At 41.4% G+C, this 20,820-nt stretch overlaps 1 protein-coding gene across 2 annotated transcripts in view; it reads right to left on the reverse strand.

Annotated features, from left to right (window-relative positions):
- Nucleotides 1–20,820, reverse strand: part of mpripb (myosin phosphatase Rho interacting protein b) — a 54,628-nt gene that overhangs the window by 30,537 nt on the left and 3,271 nt on the right. For both annotated transcript variants that reach the window (XM_078278587.1, XM_078278588.1), the window contains exons 2-9: nucleotides 17,852–17,929; nucleotides 17,494–17,559; nucleotides 5,282–5,433; nucleotides 5,107–5,191; nucleotides 4,840–5,011; nucleotides 3,473–3,899; nucleotides 1,135–1,261; nucleotides 142–246 (exon numbers count right to left, since the gene is read on the reverse strand). In XM_078278587.1, coding sequence (XP_078134713.1) covers nucleotides 142–246; nucleotides 1,135–1,261; nucleotides 3,473–3,899; nucleotides 4,840–5,011; nucleotides 5,107–5,191; nucleotides 5,282–5,433; nucleotides 17,494–17,559; nucleotides 17,852–17,929 — 1,212 coding nt within the window. The remainder of the gene's footprint in view (nucleotides 1–141; nucleotides 247–1,134; nucleotides 1,262–3,472; nucleotides 3,900–4,839; nucleotides 5,012–5,106; nucleotides 5,192–5,281; nucleotides 5,434–17,493; nucleotides 17,560–17,851; nucleotides 17,930–20,820) is intronic.

Here is a 20,820-nt window from a genome sequence, read left to right on the forward strand (position 1 = left end):
CACTTAACTGAAGCTGTCACCCTTTTAACCTCACTGAGGAATATTAATTTAGTCTCAAATGATGTACACACACATGTACACACACACACACACACCTTGATGAGGCTGTTTTACAAAAGCAAGAGAAGAGTATACACTCACCGTCATGACGGACTCAGTGGTCCTTCTGTCCAGGGACTTGGTTCTTCTCAGAGGTGGCAGGGTGGATGGAAAATCCAGACCCTGACCCACATCATGCCTCTGCTCCTAAACAACACACATGCAAGTTTTTCTACATTGTTTTTATACCTGTTTCAAGTTAACTTACACAGTCAGTTATAGTAAAAATATACAAAATAAAATTGAAATACAAAAGAATGCCCTTTGTTCTTTGCGAAAGTCAGCATATGGAATACAGAATCTAATTTGGTTGTTTGGGTGGGAATTAATGTGCTGTGGAAATAACAACTGCTCCTTCTTTGTCAAGCCACGTGTTTTGAGTATCAACTCTGCACCACACTGAACCAAAGAGAATGAAAACAACACTGATAGCATAAGGCTAAACTTGCCAACTTTAAATTTGTTTGTGTACTGTTTGTAAGCAACAGTAAGAATGAATGATAGCTTGTGTGTGCGAATGCAATACACAAGAAGTCTTGGCATCTTTATCCATAGGTGATATTTTTATCTGTGCATGACTTACAAAGATCTAAGGCCAGAATACAAAATCCAAGTGTTTAACAGTGTCTGACTGTGTCTCTGTGCCTCAGTGTGTTGGGTCTCTGTGCTCCTAAAGTTGGGTTTCGAGTGATTCTAGCTGAGCACAGAGGGCCAGGGTGGGAAAGGGAAGCATAATCATAAGGGGAATCCCACCACAGAACGGAAAATGGAAATGAATACAGCACACGCTGCTGACCCCTGACCAACAACAAAAACAGGACAGAGAGAAGGAGAGAAGAAGGGTGAGGGGAAAAGGGGAGATGATGTGACAGAAAAAAAAGAACCAAAACCCTCGGTAGTCGTTTCAATGCCCACCCACATCTTTTCTGCAATGTGATGTTTAAAAACACTGTTTACACATCTTTACACCATATCTTTTAAAAAAAACTGCTGCACAATGTGGCACTGTTGGATCACATATTCACACACACTTACCTCTCTGTGAAAGCGCCTGTGCTCACTACGGCCCTGTCTGGCTCCACTTATCCCCAAGTCCTCCACCTCCATTTTCTCTGGATTCTCCAGATCCAAGGCCTCCAACTTCTCAATAACACCGGAGCGACTGCAAATCCACACACACACACACACACACACACACAAATCCATTATTTTATTTTTTTCCTATACATTATCAGTCTTCTTAATTTTTTTTCCCCAAGCAAAATATCCTTACATGGTAATTGCACCGAAAGGCCTGCAGAACCGTTATGATTAGTCAAATATGACTGATAATGGATTTAAAAATGATGGAAACATTTGAGAAGAAATGTTCTCACATGAGGGATCAACAATACAGACATTGTGTTGCTCTTTGTATTTTCTCATGATGATGTTTGATTTAGTGTATGTCTAAACAATAGGCAGAACAATTGGCTGAATGTTGTATGATTAATTGTTGTTGTTAACCCAATGAAACTATTAGCAAATGTATTTTCATCCTTTAATCCCTTAGCCCTGCTTTTGTACATTTCAGGGTTTAAGATTTAAGAATTAGGAAGAAATGAAAGAAGAATTAAGTTTGGCAAATATGACAGGGCTTTTAGTGCCTTTTCAGATATGGAACATGAAACACTGCTTATGTCAACGATCTGTTAAAGCAGTGGCTTTTTATCGTATGGACACAGGAGCATGGAAATCTTCCTTTTGGCTTTATTCAGAGATGGCAACTTAACATTAAATCCACTTTTTTGAGTAAGCAAATGAGATGTACTGTCCTTTTCCTACACCAGTAATTGAATGCAATTGTTTATTAGAATTGTTCATTACAACAGAGCCTTTTTTCAAAGAAAATCCAGTAATTTTGTCCTCTAGAGCCACAACAGTTGACATATTAAAATCATACGACATATTCACCCCCACAGAGTTTGAATGCATTTTTTTGAATTTGCAAATGGGGGCATGTTTAAGCTTAAACAGGGTGTTAAATTTAATTAATGATGTGGCCAGGTTGGCTCAGTGGGTAGAGCAGGCGCACATATATTTAGAGGTTTATGCCTCGACGCAGAGGTCCAGGGTTCAACTCCGACCTGTGACGATTTCCTACATGTCTTCCCCCTCCGTTTCCCCTTTCTCACCTGTCCTGTCCATTAAAAGGCGGAAAAGCCCCAAAAAATAACCTTAAAAAAACAAATAAAGTTTGCCGATCCTGGACCACCCGACTCCCCGCAGGATCAGCAAACTCTCTGTTGCTGCCGTAACACAAGTTAAACGCAGCGCCACCAGGGGGTTTGTGCAGCTAAAGTTACAGCCTAACTGGCTGTTGTATGGGCATGTCTTTACAGAAGGAGAGTCTCTGTCCATTAATGTGTTGACGGGGCAGTACGTAAGCACTCCTATTTTCCTCTACTCCTCCTTTTCCTTTCACACCTGGCATTGATGGAGAGACTGAATGGAACAGGAAGCTGGATGTGGGAGGAAAAAGATGAACCCCACCTGACCCACTTGGTGTGTTCGAAATGTTGCCATCTCTGGTGTGTGTATGTGTTAAGACTAAGACCTGTGACCTCTTCACGAACAGCACCAGTGGCCTAGAGGAAGATTACTGAATATTTATACAGTCTATTCTTACAGTTAGTAAGACTGATGATAAAAAGGGGAGGGGGGATGGGATTATTAAGTAATTAAGTAAGAAACCCAGACGAGGGGGATATTCATGGTGTCAGATATATGTCATATGTCACGAGCGCAACTAGACATGCTCACGAGCATATTATATTATTTCACACGCGCAGATATTAACTGCCACTCGCAGGATATAAGTCCTCACGCACCAAGTCAAAAACAGATTTGTACAGACAGCTGTGAGCGAGAAACAAAAATAGGGAGAGATAAAGAATGGCACGTGTGTATAAAACTAAGCAGCAGAGAGCAGCCACAGCGCACAAGAGAGCGTCCGCTTGGTAAGCGCTGGAGGGCATACGCGCTCTCACAGGTAACTCTGCTCTCGAAGTGGATTTCATCATTCATTTCATTTTTTTTACCAGTTTAAATCACCTGGTCTGTTTGTCTTGGAGAGGAGGAGAGCTCTGCAGATAATGTGGCTCACGGTATAAACATCCTGAACAAAGAAGGAATCCTAACCAGGAGAAGCTGACTGCAATGATGGCAATGGTGGTGAAGATAACTCCCCTGATTCCACGCTATTTTATAATGTCACCAAACTGAGTGTGTGACCCCTAGCGACAGAAAATGACATATTGTACGTTTAAGGGCAATGTTTTGGATAAACACTGTTATGGAACAACAGCAGGAGACAGAAGAAGCATACACTGACCTCCTCTCAGGGCTGAGGACGGCCTCCCTCTCCTGCCTGTCAGGGCTCTTAAACCGGCTCCTCTTCTCAGCCTTTCTGGCCTCTGCCTCCATCCTTCGGGATCGAGGCGTGTCGTGGTGGCTGTAGGAGTGGCTGCCCCTCTGGTTGGCCGGGTGGCTGTCGGTGCTGCCACTGGCGTCCGAATCCAGAGAGCTGACTGAGCCACTGATGTGGGAGCCGTTAGAGAGCAGGGAGCTGCCTGAAGGGAAGGGGTCACTGGGGGTTGGGGAGAGACAGCGCGGGACGCCCCCCAGGCTGGAGCATGAGCCTGTCGGGGAGAGCAGGTCACTGGCGGGCTGGGGCGCAGAGCCATGCAGCACCAGGCTTCCCCGGTCAACCTCGTCGCCATTCACTGAGCCGGCATCAGAGCCCTGTGGTGCACAGTCACCTAGACAAGAGAAACAGAAGACGCCGGAGAACCTTTTAACGCTTTCATAACTAAAAATCATAAACTTTACTTTGCTGTGTTATTATCTTTACTGCGATACATTTTTTTTTACCACTAATACCTCTAGAAAATTCAAAAAATTTATCACAATATCAGATTTTCACTGCAAGATTATCATGGCCAAAAGAATTCAAGATAAAAATATTATCACTGTATCTATAGAAAATCTAAAAATAAAATGAATCTTTAACTTTTGTTTAGTAAAGGATAATCACCTCATTATTTCGGTTGCTGCCCAAACAGCACAGCTCTATTGATACTAGAATGAATGTCATGTTATTTCATAGCACATGGCCTCTGAGATCAGCACTTTTATGCACACAAGCCCAGTCTGAAACAAGTCCTCCGATTCGTTGACAGAGCCAAATCAATGCATCATGGGTTACAATCTCGCTCTCCGTAGGCTTCATCTTACATCAACAACAACACCTTTCAATCTGAGTAAACGGATAAACAATCACAAAAGATATTCATTGTTGGATTTATTAGTTTTAAAGATGTCTTTTAAAAAACCCACTGCTGCTCCATGCTGGATTACAATGCTCCTGAAAGGGATACGATCGCAGTATAGCCCTTGTTGGAAAGCTTTTTAAGGACGTTTTTATTCTAAAATAGTAATGAGTACTTTGATGTCATAGACGACATCGGGGATTGTGTGGGGCATTGAGAGAGGGAGACAAAGCGAGAAAGGAAAGAAACTGAAATGATTTAAGAGGCGCTGGATTATTTACATATTATATGTGTGTTATTAACATGATATCAATATTCCATTTTTAAATATCATGGTTATAATCAATACCGGTATATAGCGAGACCCTAGTATGAACTACTTAACACTACACAGAGTTCCTCTATACAAAAATGTTATTTCTCCCCTAACCTGCGGGGCCCAGCGGTGATCCTGGAGGCAGGTCAGCAGGAGTCCAGACAGCAGCCCCCTCAGCCTCTCTCTGGTTCAGCTCCTCCTGCCAGATAATGGAGCTTGAATCTGGAACCATCTCAGCCTCTGGGATACCAGAGCCAGTCACTGCTACCTTGGCTGGACCTGGTTCCTGGACATAAACACATGAAACAGTCAAAATCAAAAGGAGCAAGAAAGGTGAAATATCAATCAAGTACCCTTTGTGTAGTGTGTAAGGAGTATTACCTGGGAGGTCGTAGGCTCCACCTTGCGTTTCTTCTTCTGGTTCTGTTTGTTGGTTCGGGGGTATACCACTAGCTGTTCACTCCACCTGGAGACAAAGGAGAGTGGTTTTGCCATTTGTGTGTGCGCACACATACTACTCTACCCTCCGATCAGCAGACACATCAAGATAACTAACCCATTGATTATCTCTTTATTCTCTCCTCTGATAAAGTACTCCTGGTCCGGGGTGATGATGCACAGGGAGTTCTTCTGACCCGTCTTGGGCTCTGCGTCTATGACGTCTGTACAGTGGTTCATGTTCACTGTGCCCTGAGGCAGTGTGCTTGGCTAGAGGAGACACAACATGACATTAGTCTGTGTATTAGCTTATACAATTTAACCTTTGGATTAAATGAAAACTGGGATGAAAACTGGAATGCTGAAGCAGATAACTACACATTTAAAAGTGGAAATAATAGTACAATTGAAAAGTAGTTTACACATACTTCAACAAAGATTTAAAACACAAAAATCTATCCATCTTCGTCCGCTTATCCGGGGTCGGGTATGTACGAAGCAAAATTCTAGCAGTGGAATATAAAAATAAGTCGTCAAATTGAAACAGGATGCTTGAGTCACTGGTTTGTTTCCATCCACTACAGATAAGTGACTGCCCGACTAAACACTGATATTTCAAATAGTTTAAAACTCAAACAGAGAAGATCTAAGAGAAAACATGTCTAAATGCTGCAGTGTTTCACAGACTTGACTCCATGGTTCGGCACGGCTAAACTCAAATGTTTTTAGGTTTTCCATTAGCTGTGTTAGCTGTGTATAGCACATGGAGACGAAAATTTCGCACTCCACTACATGGAATATTTCTCACTGTGCAACAAACTGGACTAACTACAGCTACTGTTGAGAAAAAACTGACTTTTCTACATCTGCCGTTTTGTGCTTTACAGAGACGTGGCTCGGTGAACTGATACCAGAGTCTGTGCTACAGCTGGCTGGTTTCCAGCTGTTCACAGCAGACCGTAACACAGAGAGCTCTGGCAAATCGAAAGGTGGAAGAATCAATTTTTTCACAAATAGTGGCTGGTGTTATGATGTAAGATCCTACAGCACTGTTCTCCTGATCTGGAAACTGTCTTTATCAACTGGACACCCTTTTACCCCCCCCGTGAGTTCGCTTCATTCATTCTGGCTAGTGTTTACATTCCACCGCAGGCCAACGTGCAGGAAGCACAGCACACGCTCACAGAGATTCTGTGTGTGGAGCAGAATAACCCGGATTCCCTTGTTATTGTCCCCGGTGACTTAAACAAAAAGGTACAGACAGTTTATTAAATGTCCAACCAGAGAGGAGAATATTTTGGATCACTGTTACACAAACGTCAGCAATGCATATCACGCAGTCCCCCGCACTGCATTGGGACACTCAGACCATGACCATGGTCCACCCGATTCCCTCATACAGGCAGAAATTAAAACTTTTTAAACCTGCTGTGAGGACATCTAAGAAGTGGACCAGTGAAGCTGTGGCGGATCTGTACAGACTGGGAAGTTTTTAGGACTGCTATCACTATACTGTACACTACTTCGTTCAATTGAAGTGCAGACGTTCCTCTGGTTGCCGATAAAAGGATTCTGTGAGTGTTGAAGATGTCGTCACAACAGTTTGTATGGTGATCAGTTAAAAATCCTGCCTACACTAAGGGGGTACCATCTGCAATGGAAAACCAAAAAGAGAAGACCGGTCACTAAAAGTGAGTTTAGTCGAGCTGTACCATTCAGTAGAAATGAGGTAAAAGTCTCTACCAATCCCTCATTTGCCTTGCTTTTCAAGAGACAGGTTTTTGGGCACATTGAGACAGTACTGTATGGACACTCCATTTTTATCACCAGATCACCATGGTAACTAGGCAAATCCTTTTGTTTGTAGCACACACTGAGTGAAAAGGGGAGATGACAGCAATAGCTTGCTGGACTAAAGCTGCTTTGTGTGCGATCAGTGAAGAACGTAGAGCTGCGTATGTTTTGTAAATCAGCTAGGACACAGAAGTGCTTCTCTTATAACACTGAAAAATCTCAATATCTAGGTAGAAAAGTGTGTGTGTATGTGTATATATATATATATATATATATATATATATGCTGATCTAAGATTCCTGTATGTTTTGTATGACAGGATAATAAAACGCATTTAAACCTGATAACTTATTGTCTCGCTAAACATCAGAGCAAAGAAATCTTCTAAACTTCCTTTCCAACTATCTTTGTGTCTGCTCTGAATCCTGCAGCTACATTATCAGGGTTTGCTTCTACAGATGTAAATCAGGTGCTGGGTCTTTTTCCAGCTCCTTTTAAGGCCACTGAACACAGATCCAGCTTTATTAAGATCTGCCTGTAAACCCCCAGGGGCTGCCAAATATGGCAATTACACTGTGTCGCCATTTAGAACTTAGACGCTGTGGAAGAATTTCCTCCACTAGAAAGAAACAATCATGTTTGAGAATAAGTAGTAGTGTGGAACTGTGTGGAACAATGCAGTGTGGTAAAACATAGTCACATCAATAACGTAGGGATATCGGATAAGAGGAGAATGGTAACATGCATTCAATAGTTTAAGTGTGGGGAAAAAGCTGAGACTATAGCCTATATAGTATGTACTTGAGTTATCTATTACTAGTAATAGCTCTTTTCAAAGCTTTTAACACACTTACACTAGGTTTCTTAAACGTCAGGTCTTTGGAGGGAACCTCTTTTTTAATCAATGATTTTAATATTAAGCACAATCTTGATTTTATGTTTTTAACTGAAACTTGGCTAAAACCAAAATAACCTCTCCTAACCTTAGTTTTATGATTGAGACTAGAGTGAATAAGAAAGGAGGTGGAGTCGCCATTTTGTTTAATGACTAACTCCAATGCAAGAAGATATCTTATGGAAATTTAGCTTCTTTTTAATATGTGGCTCTTCAGCCGAGTTCCTGTGCAACCTTCTTTGATGAATTTAATTAACTACTGTCTATAAACTGTATTTAATTTGACTGTGATGGTGATTTGAACACATTCATGTTGACAACCCACAGGACAAAGGCAATAAAAAACTGTGTTGTGGTCTTGATAACTATGGACTGACTCAGCATGTGGCGGAAACCCACACAATAAGGGGCACACTCTGGACTTGATTATCTCCAAAGGTCTGAACATTTCCAAGGTTATGGTCATTGATGTTGCTCTCTCTAAACATTCCTGTGTTTTCTTTGATAGCACTATCTCCCCGCTGGTAATAACAGAAAAAAAAAGTGTGTCGAAAAGCTGAATGCAGACGGCAAAAAACAAATCTCCAGGGTTATTATGGCATCTATAAAGAGACTTCACATTCATAATTTGGAACCGAGAAATGCATGCGGTCCTTCTCTGACATTATCGTTATATTTTATTTAACAATAATAATGGATGTTCCTTGTTTGCTACTGTCGACAGGCTAACAAACCCTCTAGTGTCAGTAGCATCTGAATTTGTATCCACCAGGGCTTGCAATAAATTTGTTTCAGAAAAAGCAAAAAAATTATACAGCAGTTAGTGCCTCCATATCAGGTACAGGGTATGTGTTGTCCCTGTGTCCACTTAAAACCAATTAAAATACCATGACAAATTGTTTGGCTTCAGATGATCTACAGATTGTAAACATGTCTCTACTTTCAGGTATCTTACCACAGGGCCTGAATACTGCAGTCATCAAGCCACTCGTAAAAAAGAACATTCTATACACGTCACTAATGAGCAATTATAGGCCCATATCAAATATCCTATTTTTATTTTATTTTGATGCCTTTCCAGTCAGGTTTTCGACCACACCACAGCACTGAGACTGCTTTTGTTACGCTCACTTCAATGACATACACTTAAATACAGATTTTTTACAGAAATTTCAGTATTAGTATTACTTGATCTCAGTGCTGCATTTGACATGGTCGGCCACAACATATTACTAGACCGATTGGTAAACTAGGTTGGACTCTCGGCCACAGTACTAAACTGGTTTGAATCCTACTAAAAGGAACACGCCGACCTATTGGGACTTTAGCTTATTCACTGTATCCCCCAGAATTAGATAAGTCCATACATACCCTTCTCATCTCCGTGCGTGTTGTAACTCTGTCTGATGCACCCACCACTATCCTAGTTTAGCACAGATCCTGGAGATAACTGGCTCCATCTAGCCTGCTGCTCCCAATAAGTGACAAAATAACGCCAACATTTTCCCATTTACATGTTGTGATTTGTATAGTCACAGCGTGTACAAATAACAAGGTCACATGAGACACAGCTATCTTCTAACCCGTATACATACTAGGAACTATTCTCAGAAGGCAAAGCACTCCTACTTCTGCTACTTGGGCGGAGTGATTTACTTGCAGCACCTGAGGTGAGGAGCACAGAGTTCGCCTGGAGTTCGCTCAGAGTTGGAGCAATAGACACTGAAGTCGCTCTCCTGGCGCTGTATGTGTCCACTGCTCTTAGGATAGGTCAAATGCAGAGATTGAATTTCACTACACTGTAATGTCAGTTGTTGACGAATAAGAGGGTTAGGGTTAGCCACTAAACCTGTATGGAAAGTAACACCTCTGCTGAAGTGAATTCGTTACCGATCATACGACACAACACTCTCTCTCCACACACACACACAGCTGGTCCTGAGAGTATAAAAGCTACTTGTTGCCTGGAAACTGCCCACTACTACTTGCACCAAAACAAAGGAGATGTATCTGCCAAGGCTACCATTCAAACACAAATAATTGTCATGGGTTTGACTTCTACACAACTGGGCCAATTCCATATCCTCCAATTGTGTCTGCCTTCTATGGGGCTGGTTATTTTTAGCGTTGCAATGGGATATCAATAAAATCAACAACTTTCTCACAGACTGCTCTTGAGTTATCACTCTGGTTGACATAACATGAGAGGCCATAAAACACAAAAGACACTGAATTAAACAAACATTACAACCCTCAGGAGAGAAGTAAAATGCTTTATCCTAAAAAAAAAAAAGAAAAAAAAAGAAAAAAAAAAGGGATGTGTCTATAAAAGGTAATTCGCACGTTAAAATATTATTTTGTTTTCATAGCAGCCCATGCTCAATAGTAAACTTTCCAAAGAATCTGTAAAAGCGGCATGAACAAACAACAAAGCCAGCTTTAAAATTAAGTGTGTAAATGAGTACACCCACTCCATAAATGATAAATTCCAGGAGCTTTTTACAGGCCGAGCCAAAGGCAAGTCCGCAATAGCAGGCTCTGGAGACTGGTGTTTTATACGGTACATGTGCCTCGACATAGCACCCTCCATCAAAACTCTTAACAGACAGGAACTGCCAGTCTTCTCCTAACACTGCCATGATGGAAATACTTCAAAACAGAGAATACAGTGAATTATTCTGACTAAAACGTGGGTGACAGAAGCAGCTCTGGAGCAAAGGGGTCCCCAGCTGACATCTCCTTTAGAATGTTCTCATGGTCATTGAACTTTTAACCTTGAAGCTTTCAGGGTGGTCTCACTATATGGCCATGCTTCCAGAAAAAACTTTCTCCATGACAGCCCATCTCTCTAGCTATCCATTGACATTCTTCATTTCAATTTCATTAGCCTTATATACAACAGTGATGTACTTGCAAAACTATTCCTCTAACTGTTTAACTATCTGATACATTACCAGCATTAGCAGAGCTGGGTGCTTGCCGTGGCTGGCCGTGTGTGGAATGTCTGGGTCTAGGGCATATCTGACGTTTCCTCTGTGGTTTTCAAGGGCTATGGCTCCCTTTCTCTTGCTCTCTGTGGTCCTGGGGCTGCAAGCTCACTGCAGTTCACCAAATAAGGGCATTGGAGGAGGAATGCTGCTTTAGATGGAGAGCATCTTTCCTTTTGCCGTGGTGAAAATAGTTTGGCTTTCAGACTCCACTGCTTCAGATAGCACCCTGCTGTCTACTAGGTGAAAAATAGCAGACAATGTCATAGGGCTGGATGATATGACCTAAAATTAAAATTAATTGAACATATTACCTCGATTACGTTTACTTTTTTTTTTTTTTTAAATCCACTCACATCAGCATGAATTAGCCTGCTACCCCCGTTATTTCCTTACCAGCAATGCAACATTTAAAAGGCTATAAACCAAGTTCGGTGCAGTGCTCACTCCACATAAAACGCTACATTACATCCTTTTCAGTAAACTTCACGGAGAACAATAAAAGGCAAAACAGCATCATCCAACAGTGTTAACCGAATATTCTCTGGTCCAGCTCAGCTAAATACCTGTTCAACTGACTTTAGCAGTTTAAGTTCGATAACATACTCGACTGTCCTGCCGTTACAGATGTGACGTAACCACAGATAATTGTTTTGTTCATGGCTTCACGGCGGTGCGACGCTAAATGAATAAAAGTAATTTTCTGGCCTGGCGAGGATTCCTGTTGTACAGTTATAGGGGAAACACATAACATAGGGTGTGGTTTCTCTTCATCAAAGTTAATTGGAACATTTTGGTCGTCTAAAAATTTCTTGTTTAGCATTCGGTAGCACCTTGTCAACCAAAGCTAAAAGTCTGCCGATTTTCTGTGTACTGCATTACATGCAGTAGTTTAACTGCCGGCAAAACTCCGCTGGATGACTCACTTCAGTCGGTCAAAAACTTTCCCTCTTTATCGTTTAGCTTAGAAAACTAGTGGTGGGCGGTATGACAAAAAATTTGTATCGCGGCATTTTTTACAATTCTGGCGGTTTCAAGGTATATTCTTTCTTTTGCTTGACTGGGCCTGTACATAGGTTTATAATGGCTTATTCTTCTGTCAGTACATAAAATATATTTAAAAAAAAAAAAAAACTATATTTAGATAAATAATCATCAGTAATGTGGACATAATATCCAAGTGGGGAAAAGGCAAATAATAGAACAGCTAGTCTGGCAAGTTCAGAAAATTATATCGCTTTACTGTAATGCAGCCTTTAAAATCATTAAAAGACAACACGTCATATCACGATATTACGATATCCAAAATCTAAGACGATATCTAGTCTCATATAACGATATCGATATAATATCAATATATTGCCCAGCCCTAGTTAGTAGTTTGGTGGACGTATTCCGGTTAGGCAAGACATCTTAAATCCAGTGTTTTAATCATTGCTCTGAATCCATCTTTCTTGACGGTCTGTAGCGGGACCGTAGGTGGATTGTTATTGCGTTCATTAATAGGCCTGCACGATATTGGGAAAAAAACTGACATTGTGATATTTTTTTTCATGCGAAATATATTGTGATATGAAAAAAGACTAATAAATAGCTCTATTTGGAAATAATAAATCATTCTCGACAACTGGGGTGATTTTGTAGGGGAGTGCATCTACATAGAAAATAAAAATGAAAAAGTAACTTTTCTTTGTTGAACTTTAATGCTTTACAAACACCAAAGCAAGTAAGCTATGTGACTACTCTTCTGAAGTGATTTTGGAGAGGGAAATTAGATGGTTAAATACACTGGTTGACTGACATGACACCATTGAATTCATATAATACTATCAATCCAGGCTAAAGTGAATGATATTAATAATGCATGCATGTTGCTTCCTCTAAATTTCAGGTTGTGTTCGACTAGCGGGGCCTGCTTGTTTGTTAGATAAATTGATCAACATAGATTGTGATTGGTCCTGCATGTCACACACAGCAACAAACTGTGTATCCAAGAACACTTAAATCAGTGTAAATAACATTATATCAGAAACAGACTGCTGTTGTAGATTAGTATTAAGTTTTCAGCATCGCGACTCCGAACCGTAACGTTAGTTGGGACAGACACCTTATTTCTGTAGGCTAACTATGTTAGCTTTAGCCTGGCTCGTAGCAGCTTTCTGCAGTGAAAAATGGCCGGGAGATGTTGTGATTAATTCGCATTAATCAGGGGATTTATTTCGTCTTTGCAGCTAACATAAAACACTGACTACTGTAGCTTCACTACCCATGGAAAAGTATGTGCATCACTGTGTGAGCAGCAGCTGCCGCTTACGGTACTTACACACGGAGAGGCTCACTTCCCATAACACCCCCGTCGGACTAACGTTACGTCACATACACACGCTGCCCACATGGCTACCTGTCTTAAAAGGGGAAGGGTCGCCGGTAACAATCATGGAAAAGGAGAATGGTGAAAGTTTACTTTTCTCTTAAGCAGCAAAAAGGTTTTAGCATCAACATCGCAAAGTCCTGCGATGTGACTATCGCGCATGCATACATCACGATGTAGACGATAAAACAAAATATCGTGCAGCCCTAGTTCATAATGTTGCTCCACTGCATGCTTGAGGTGACAGGTTTTAATGTTAGCGCACCCGCATAACACGACCGGCTACAACAGTGGCTAAATTATGTTAAACTTCAGAACAGCAGACGGATCCTCTCTTGTGCACACACGTTCTGCTGTATCTCCGGTCTTTCTTCTCTGTTCTTGAATGTGTAGTAGTGACCGGAGCTTCTCCCAGTTTAACAGACAGTTACGCTACCTGGTTAGCTAGCAGCTGTAATGTTACCCAGCATGCCGTTTGGCGGTGTAAATTTGTAAATGTACAATTATTAGTGTTACAAAGTGATTATGTCACAAATTGTTGTGTGCTATGGTGTTTTGTCCTGTTAAAGAGTTAGTTGTTGGTTATTAATTGTTGTGTTATATACTATAAGTAAGAAGGGTATGCAGTTAATAGTGATCCCGTTCTCAATTCACTCACAGTTTGATTCTGCTGTAGCGCTCTCTGCTGCAATGCATTAAGGTAAATGAAAAATTCATGTAATTCGAGAAATTAAGGCCAGTATACCGCCCAGCACTAAGCTAAACCATACACAACACTCGCTTAACCACGTCATACTCCCCAGCTCCGCCGTCTTATCAAAAATGGTCATTTCTGGCTCCAAAATACCAAGATGGTGACGAGCAAAATGCCAACTGCTGACTTTAAAGTGGCAGTCCACAAACCCATGGGTGACATCACTGATGCTACGTCCATTATTTTTACAATCTATGGTTACAACGCACTAAACCTCTCTGCTCTGCAGGGTATGCAGTGCGGACATCGGCACTCAGAATGCCGTCCATTTTCCAAAATGCAAAGCTGTCTCCAAATGAATTATGCTTGAACCTGCATGGCATTTTATCTGGTTTGACATGAGCTTGTCCAGTGTGACTTAGGCCACGTCCACACGTACCAAAACAATCTTTTTTTTACCCGTCTTCCCTGGATTCGTTTCAAGAATAGTTGCGTCCAAACAAATCCATTTGTAAATGACTCAACACGCTACTTCATATTCCAGGCGGCGCTGTGTCTGCTACAGAAATTCACCAAACAACGGAGAAGAAGAGCATAATCACTTCCACTTCTCATCATAACATGACTAGACTATAACGTTCTCTTAATACATCCGTGGACTATAATAACTTTCACCACTGCTCATTTTATAAAGGCCGCCGCAAGAAAACGGGTCTTTGTTTACATTGTATAATGTGCCTGTTGGATTGCTTTTTATTTTGCAATTCTGTCTGCCATCGGACATGATTGCAGCGCGATAACGTTAGCTCTGCTAGCTAACATCGGCAGTCAAACAAACATCAATGATCCAATGTCTTTTTGATAATCTACACGTTTTTTCTTGCAGTAGCCTTTCTACAATAAGCCATGGTAAAAGTTACTATAATCCGTTCAAGGAGTTGATAAGCAGACAGATTAGCTAGCTAGTTGATAAGTTGTCTACCTCCACTTTATAAACAGATAACCATAGCAGCTAACGTTACGTCGCTGCTGGAGCGGTCAGCTACTTTAGCGATGTTTAACGTTAGCAATATATCTTGTGTAGAATCCAGGACCGGCAGAGGGAAGTGTCAGGGAGCAGAGACGAAGTATTTAGATGAAGTGAGCTGGTTTGACCATGGAGATGGGATATGCTCACTTTGCTTCACTGCAGTTGTGTGTGTCAGTGGCCACGGGTAAGAGAGCCCATAACAGTCCTGCACATTACTCCCTCTTAAAACTGCAAAATGTTATTTTACCTACATATATGCATATGCTTTTTTATTTAGTATTTATTAAGTTAGCTACAAAAAACATGAACTTCAATTAGCACCAGCTGTGAGCCTTTGGCTACAGTTAGCAGATAGCTAAACTACCTGCTCAACTGCCGCGTTTTCTCTCTCTCTCGTTCATATGGCAGCAGTAGGCGGTGCCAAAGTCACGTGTGACGGCTAGATTTACTAAAGTCTAGTTTTCTATGAGTCCAGTTTTCTCTCAGACCACTTGAATTAAAACATGCTGAAAGTCGCCAAAAATAAAGTGCCTCCCCCAGCTTCAATAGAGGGCCGAAAATAACAAAATATTTTTCTGCCCGTACCTCACGGTATGAACCTCCTTGGTATAAGAGGTCTGTTGATAAACAGCAATAACATGGAGATAATATGATCAAACATTGGTGGGTGTGGTTCCTGTAAACCTCTCCACTCCACATGAGAGGAATGGGTTATATAAATGTAAACCTCAAACCTGACCTCAAACTAATAATATCTCCCTCCACTGGTGGCTCGAGCCATTAGGTAAACAATGAGGAGCTTGATGAGATCAAGACCATTAATGTTTTCTTATCAGCTCAGAGGTTTTGGAGAGTTCCTATCCTCAGGGTCCAGAGCACAAAGCATTTGACCCAGTTTTCCTGCCTTGTGGAGCACATGAAAAGACCAAAGGACAATCAGGCAGACGGTTTTAGAATCACTGTTACAATGAGAGGAAAACACAACTGCACACCAGCCTGGGTGTCACTGAAAACACATTAAACAGTGGAAACACACACAAACACAACTAAGTTTCCTTCCATTGCCATCACTGACAACACAAAGAGAATTACCAAATGTGATTCAAAATGGCTAATACACAGAGGCATGTCTGGGTATTACAAAGTCAGCTCATCATATTTTACAATAACTTAAAATAATTTACAATAACTGAATGCAGCTAGAGGTTTACCAGTTTCAAGTAAACGCACCATTTAGTCCCGTCTGTGTAGTTTTTCCAACAACAGCAGTGACCATAGTGCTAGTTTGTCTTTAACTGCAGATACCGCTACCCAACCCCGGCTCTAAGCCCCCTATTCTCGGGTAACTCAACTACCAACTGCCGCTGATGCAACGGAGCTGTAGCCGCTCTATCAACTGCTTTTAACATGCTCCGTTCATGTGAACATTCAACTGCTATTAACATGTGCTGTTCACATGAACATTGCCTGTATCTTTTCATGGCAACCCTCCATAGAAATTTGTCAGCTTACTTTAAGTAACAGAGACAGTAAAAATGTATTTTACACTATTATTATGGTTAATAAAAATACTTTGCAATTAATCCGCGGTTCACATGCATTCCGAACCGTGAGTGTTGAGCCGTACGGACCATGGATCAACTATGGTCCGTTACACCACTAGTTGAAAACTGCTGCTATCCTGGAGTGTAGCTCATTTAGAAGAACCTAACGTAAGAAGTTTAAACATCCTGCGTTTCTTCTTTACAACACATGTCAAAGAAAATGTCTGTGTGTTTCTGGCAGGCTGGCTGGTAGTGTGTGGTCCCCAGTGTTTACGCACACAAGCAGTCTAATCTCCAGCCTGATCAGCCGTATGGGTTTGGTCACCCGTGTCACAACCACCATAAACACAGGCTTACAGTGGGCACCAAGAGGTGACTTCCTAGCCCTTACCTCTGTGGTTCTCAGACCTTTTTCACTGCACAATGCTTATTAAGTAATCTCTTTAAAACATATGGCTATGATGGTGATATCAGATTCACAATGCATTTTACCAACATATTTGCATATTATATGTGAAAAGATGGTTCTGCAGCACTTGTTTCGCTCTTTTAGAAAAACCCTACTTATCTCTACTGCCCCTCTATGAACTAGTTGGGAATGTGTCCAGTGAGGTAGCACTTTTTTAACACTGCTGACTTTTTACCCGTATGATTTCGTCAACTACCCTCCAGCTAAGCTTGCAGTATCCTTTTCATATTCCTAGGCAGACCTAAGAACACTCTATACACTGCACAACAGATGAGACACCTACCTTTTTTATGAAATGATCACACACGAAAAAATGGTTAAAGCTGAAACACTATGAGAGACGGCTTAAATTGGGAATGTGAGGGCCTAACAAGCATCATTAACAAACCATAAAGAGTACTGACCAGCAGCCTATGTTCTAACTATGAACCAAAAAAAGATAGACTGCCCAGGCATTGGTTTCAGTAGTATGTATTCAGTTGTAGTAGCAGTAGCAGCATGAAAGTAGAGGAGAAGTCTGAACAGTTGACAAGATGCATTACTTACCGATTCATCCAGTGCAAAACGCAGACAGCCATGTTCGTACAACACAAAGAATCGCCGTTGCCATTTCTGTCAGGAGAAATACATGCAATGACAAAATCCTGATTTTGAACCTTAGTAGGTAGTTTTAAGCCACAAAAAGACAGACGCATTGCTCTTTCTCAACGACCAAAAACAATTAAGCATTAGTGTTTAGCCTCACTTTTCATTATTTCAGAAGGGGCTGTAGGGACAGGCATCGGTGCTACGGACTAGCATTCCTACTACAGTAAATTTCTGTTAATTAAGGGGAGGTATCAACATATTTGTGTGTACACCCATTTAGTGAACAAACACACAGGCCTATAATGCATGCTCTTACCCGGGATCTTTGCATAGGATTGTCAAAGTCAGTTCCCTCAGGGGCCAAGCATAGCCATCCACCATAAATAGGTTTAGCCTGTAAAAGAGAGAAGGGGAGAGAAAAAGAGCAATTTAGGTAATCATTATAACTGAGGGGGATAGGAGGGAGAGAGCTTATGTAAATATGAGAGAGAGGAAAGACATTTGAGGTCCAGATATTGCTTCTATTCTCATGGTGCATTTGACACACACAACCAGTTAGTGAGCCTTTTTGGCCTTGTTTGATGATGACATGCTTAAGGTCCATACTTTCCTGTTTACCCACATCAGATGAGGCCAGTATGACAAACACTGATTGACTAACTAGTTGCTAGTGGTGTAACGGACCATAGTTAATCCGTGGTCGGTGCATGTCACGCTAGTTAACACTAACGTTATACTTGACAGCAGGTAAAGTTAGCTGGTAGCTGGATTAAATACGGCTAAAATGCTGACAGCTAAACGGTGTAATGTGTGATTGTATTTCACTGTAGAGGATTCCAACACCGGTACATACAACGGTGTGCAGCTTAGACACAAACTAGCACTATGGTCATCGGTCACTGATGTTGTCGGAAAAACAATACAGACTAGGGTTGTGACGATATCGTCCATCGTGATGGCTGGCTGACATCACGATGGAGAGCCACCATCGTGATGCCACGCCCCCTACCCTGTCAGACACAAGCTAATCCTAGTCGCGGGCGCTGGACAGGAAATTGACAACTGTGTCGGTCTTAAACTAGCAAAGACACTTGCGTCGGACTTTGCACTGTGCTGCGCAGGGTGCAAGATAGGGCCCCTTAAGTGGAAGTTACTTTTTTTTTCCCCTTACGTGCAACCTATTTGTGAAAAAGACCATCGCTTTGAGCAGACGGGATTGGCTATTAGTGACTATTACTATTTCTCTATCCCTGTCAGCATTAGCTCGCTCTACCTGGACTAGTAGAGCATGCGGTAGTTGAGAGAGAAAAGGCGTTAACGTGGAACTCTATCACACTTTCCTTTCTCCCCTCATTGGACTAAGTTTATGGACACTGCTGTGCATCAATAAGTAAGTCTGATGTCCTGTGGGTACGGACGATGTGACGTAGGATTTATGAATTTACATTAGCAACAGTAGGCTAATTCACAAGGGTGCTATTTTATGTGTGAGCTAATATTGCGCATCTGTTCATGTGCGCTGCAAAAGTTATGTTTCTGTTTATTGGATACATTATTCAGTGCAAATATAACGGAGAATGTAGTTTAATCTCAGTAATGATGGTATATTAGGTTATTACTGTCGCTCTGTTAAAGGCAAACTACGCAGATCATGGAGAACTGATGGAGTCTAGACTTTACGGCACCATAGTTGGGTGAAAGTGGTCAAGTTGTAATTTACTGACCAGCAGGCGGCAGCATAGCCATGTAATACGGTCCATTTACAGAGGGCATTTAAATGTATGTCTGATCGTTTCTGTTAACTGTTAGCTCATAGTAGTAGAAAAAAATATTTATGTAAAGAGATATAGTGAAATAAAAAGTGCTCTTGAGCTCTCTACAGCAAGGATTAACAAAGCCAAATCGTTGACCTATGGAAAAACGCAGCAGCACAAGTATCAGTCCTAATGACCTCAACATCACAAGAATTAGAGGAGAGCAACTAGGCAAGGTGTGATTTTTTGTTTTTTTTGTGTTTATTTGTTTTGTTTTCCTCAAGACCACAGAGGGTGGAGGGTGGGAGAGGGTTTTTGTTCTTGTTCAATTGTATTCGTTAGTTCTATATGTTGTAAAAATATAAAAACCAATAAAAAATTGATCTAAAAAAAAAAACTGCAACCGTTTCCTCTCCATTAATGATGACAGCCACTCTGCCTTAAGTGTTATCCATTAGCATGCAGCTCTCATAGCAACACTCACTCCCCCACCTCGTCCACAAACTATGCTGCTGGAAGGATCTGATTATTAGTCTACTATTCTAATACTGGCCCTGTTACTGCTCCATGTCACTGCATGCCTGACATAAAGATATACGTGCCTTGTTTGAACCTGTATGGATGTGCCTATAAAGGCAGAGCAGAAACTATTAAAAACAATAAGTTGCATGTTGTGACCCACATAAATCAAAATCAGTCTGGTAATGTGGCAGAAGATGACCAACGATTTCAATCATATGTTCTCATGTCCTCCAAAGCAAGGAGCAAGAACACATTCCTGCATTTGCTTACACATTTACACGAACACACAATTGCAGTAACTTCCTCTCCAATGATCCTGCACTAAACACCGCACCACCACCCTTTGAATCTGCAGGTGTACTGCTTTCTTCTTTTCACACATCCAAACTAATGTGGATAAATCATGAAAGTAATCTGTACAACAACAATAAGGCTTTTGACATGTTTACATGTCAGTGTTTTCTCTGCCATTATAGGGCTTATGTATTGCAAAACAAGAGAACAGATTGCAGTCAGTAACTGCACTGGAACATTTGGTATAAGCTATAGGCTTTGTAAAGTTTGACTCCGCTGTGTATCCTTGTAACCTCACATGGTGGGATGTTGAGCAGCAGCTGCTGGGAAACTCTACTCTGATTTCCCAACCCCACACTTCCTTTCTCTCCTTGTGTCTCCTGCTCCCACTCCAAGTTCCATCACATCCCTGCCTGTATTCCACAGTCTCTCCCATGTAAACCTAGACTCCCTGCATCCTTCATCACTGTCCTGCCTTCAACCACATCTCCCGGATACCGTGATCACTTTTCTCAAATAGTTCATGTGATCAAGTGAAAACAACAGACTTGAAACTTGAGGGGAAATAAAAACTCTGTTTGCACATAAACAAAAAAAAATGTCAACTTGTTACACTCCGATTCAGGCCCGGATTGGCTAATTGGGAGCACCGAGAGAATTCCCGGTAGGCCGGTCTGTTTTTTTCCCCCTGCAAGGGCCGTCATGAACAAGCAAA

Source organism: Sander vitreus, chromosome 21, assembly GCF_031162955.1.
Source record: "Sander vitreus isolate 19-12246 chromosome 21, sanVit1, whole genome shotgun sequence".
NCBI lineage: Eukaryota > Metazoa > Chordata > Actinopteri > Perciformes > Percidae > Sander > Sander vitreus.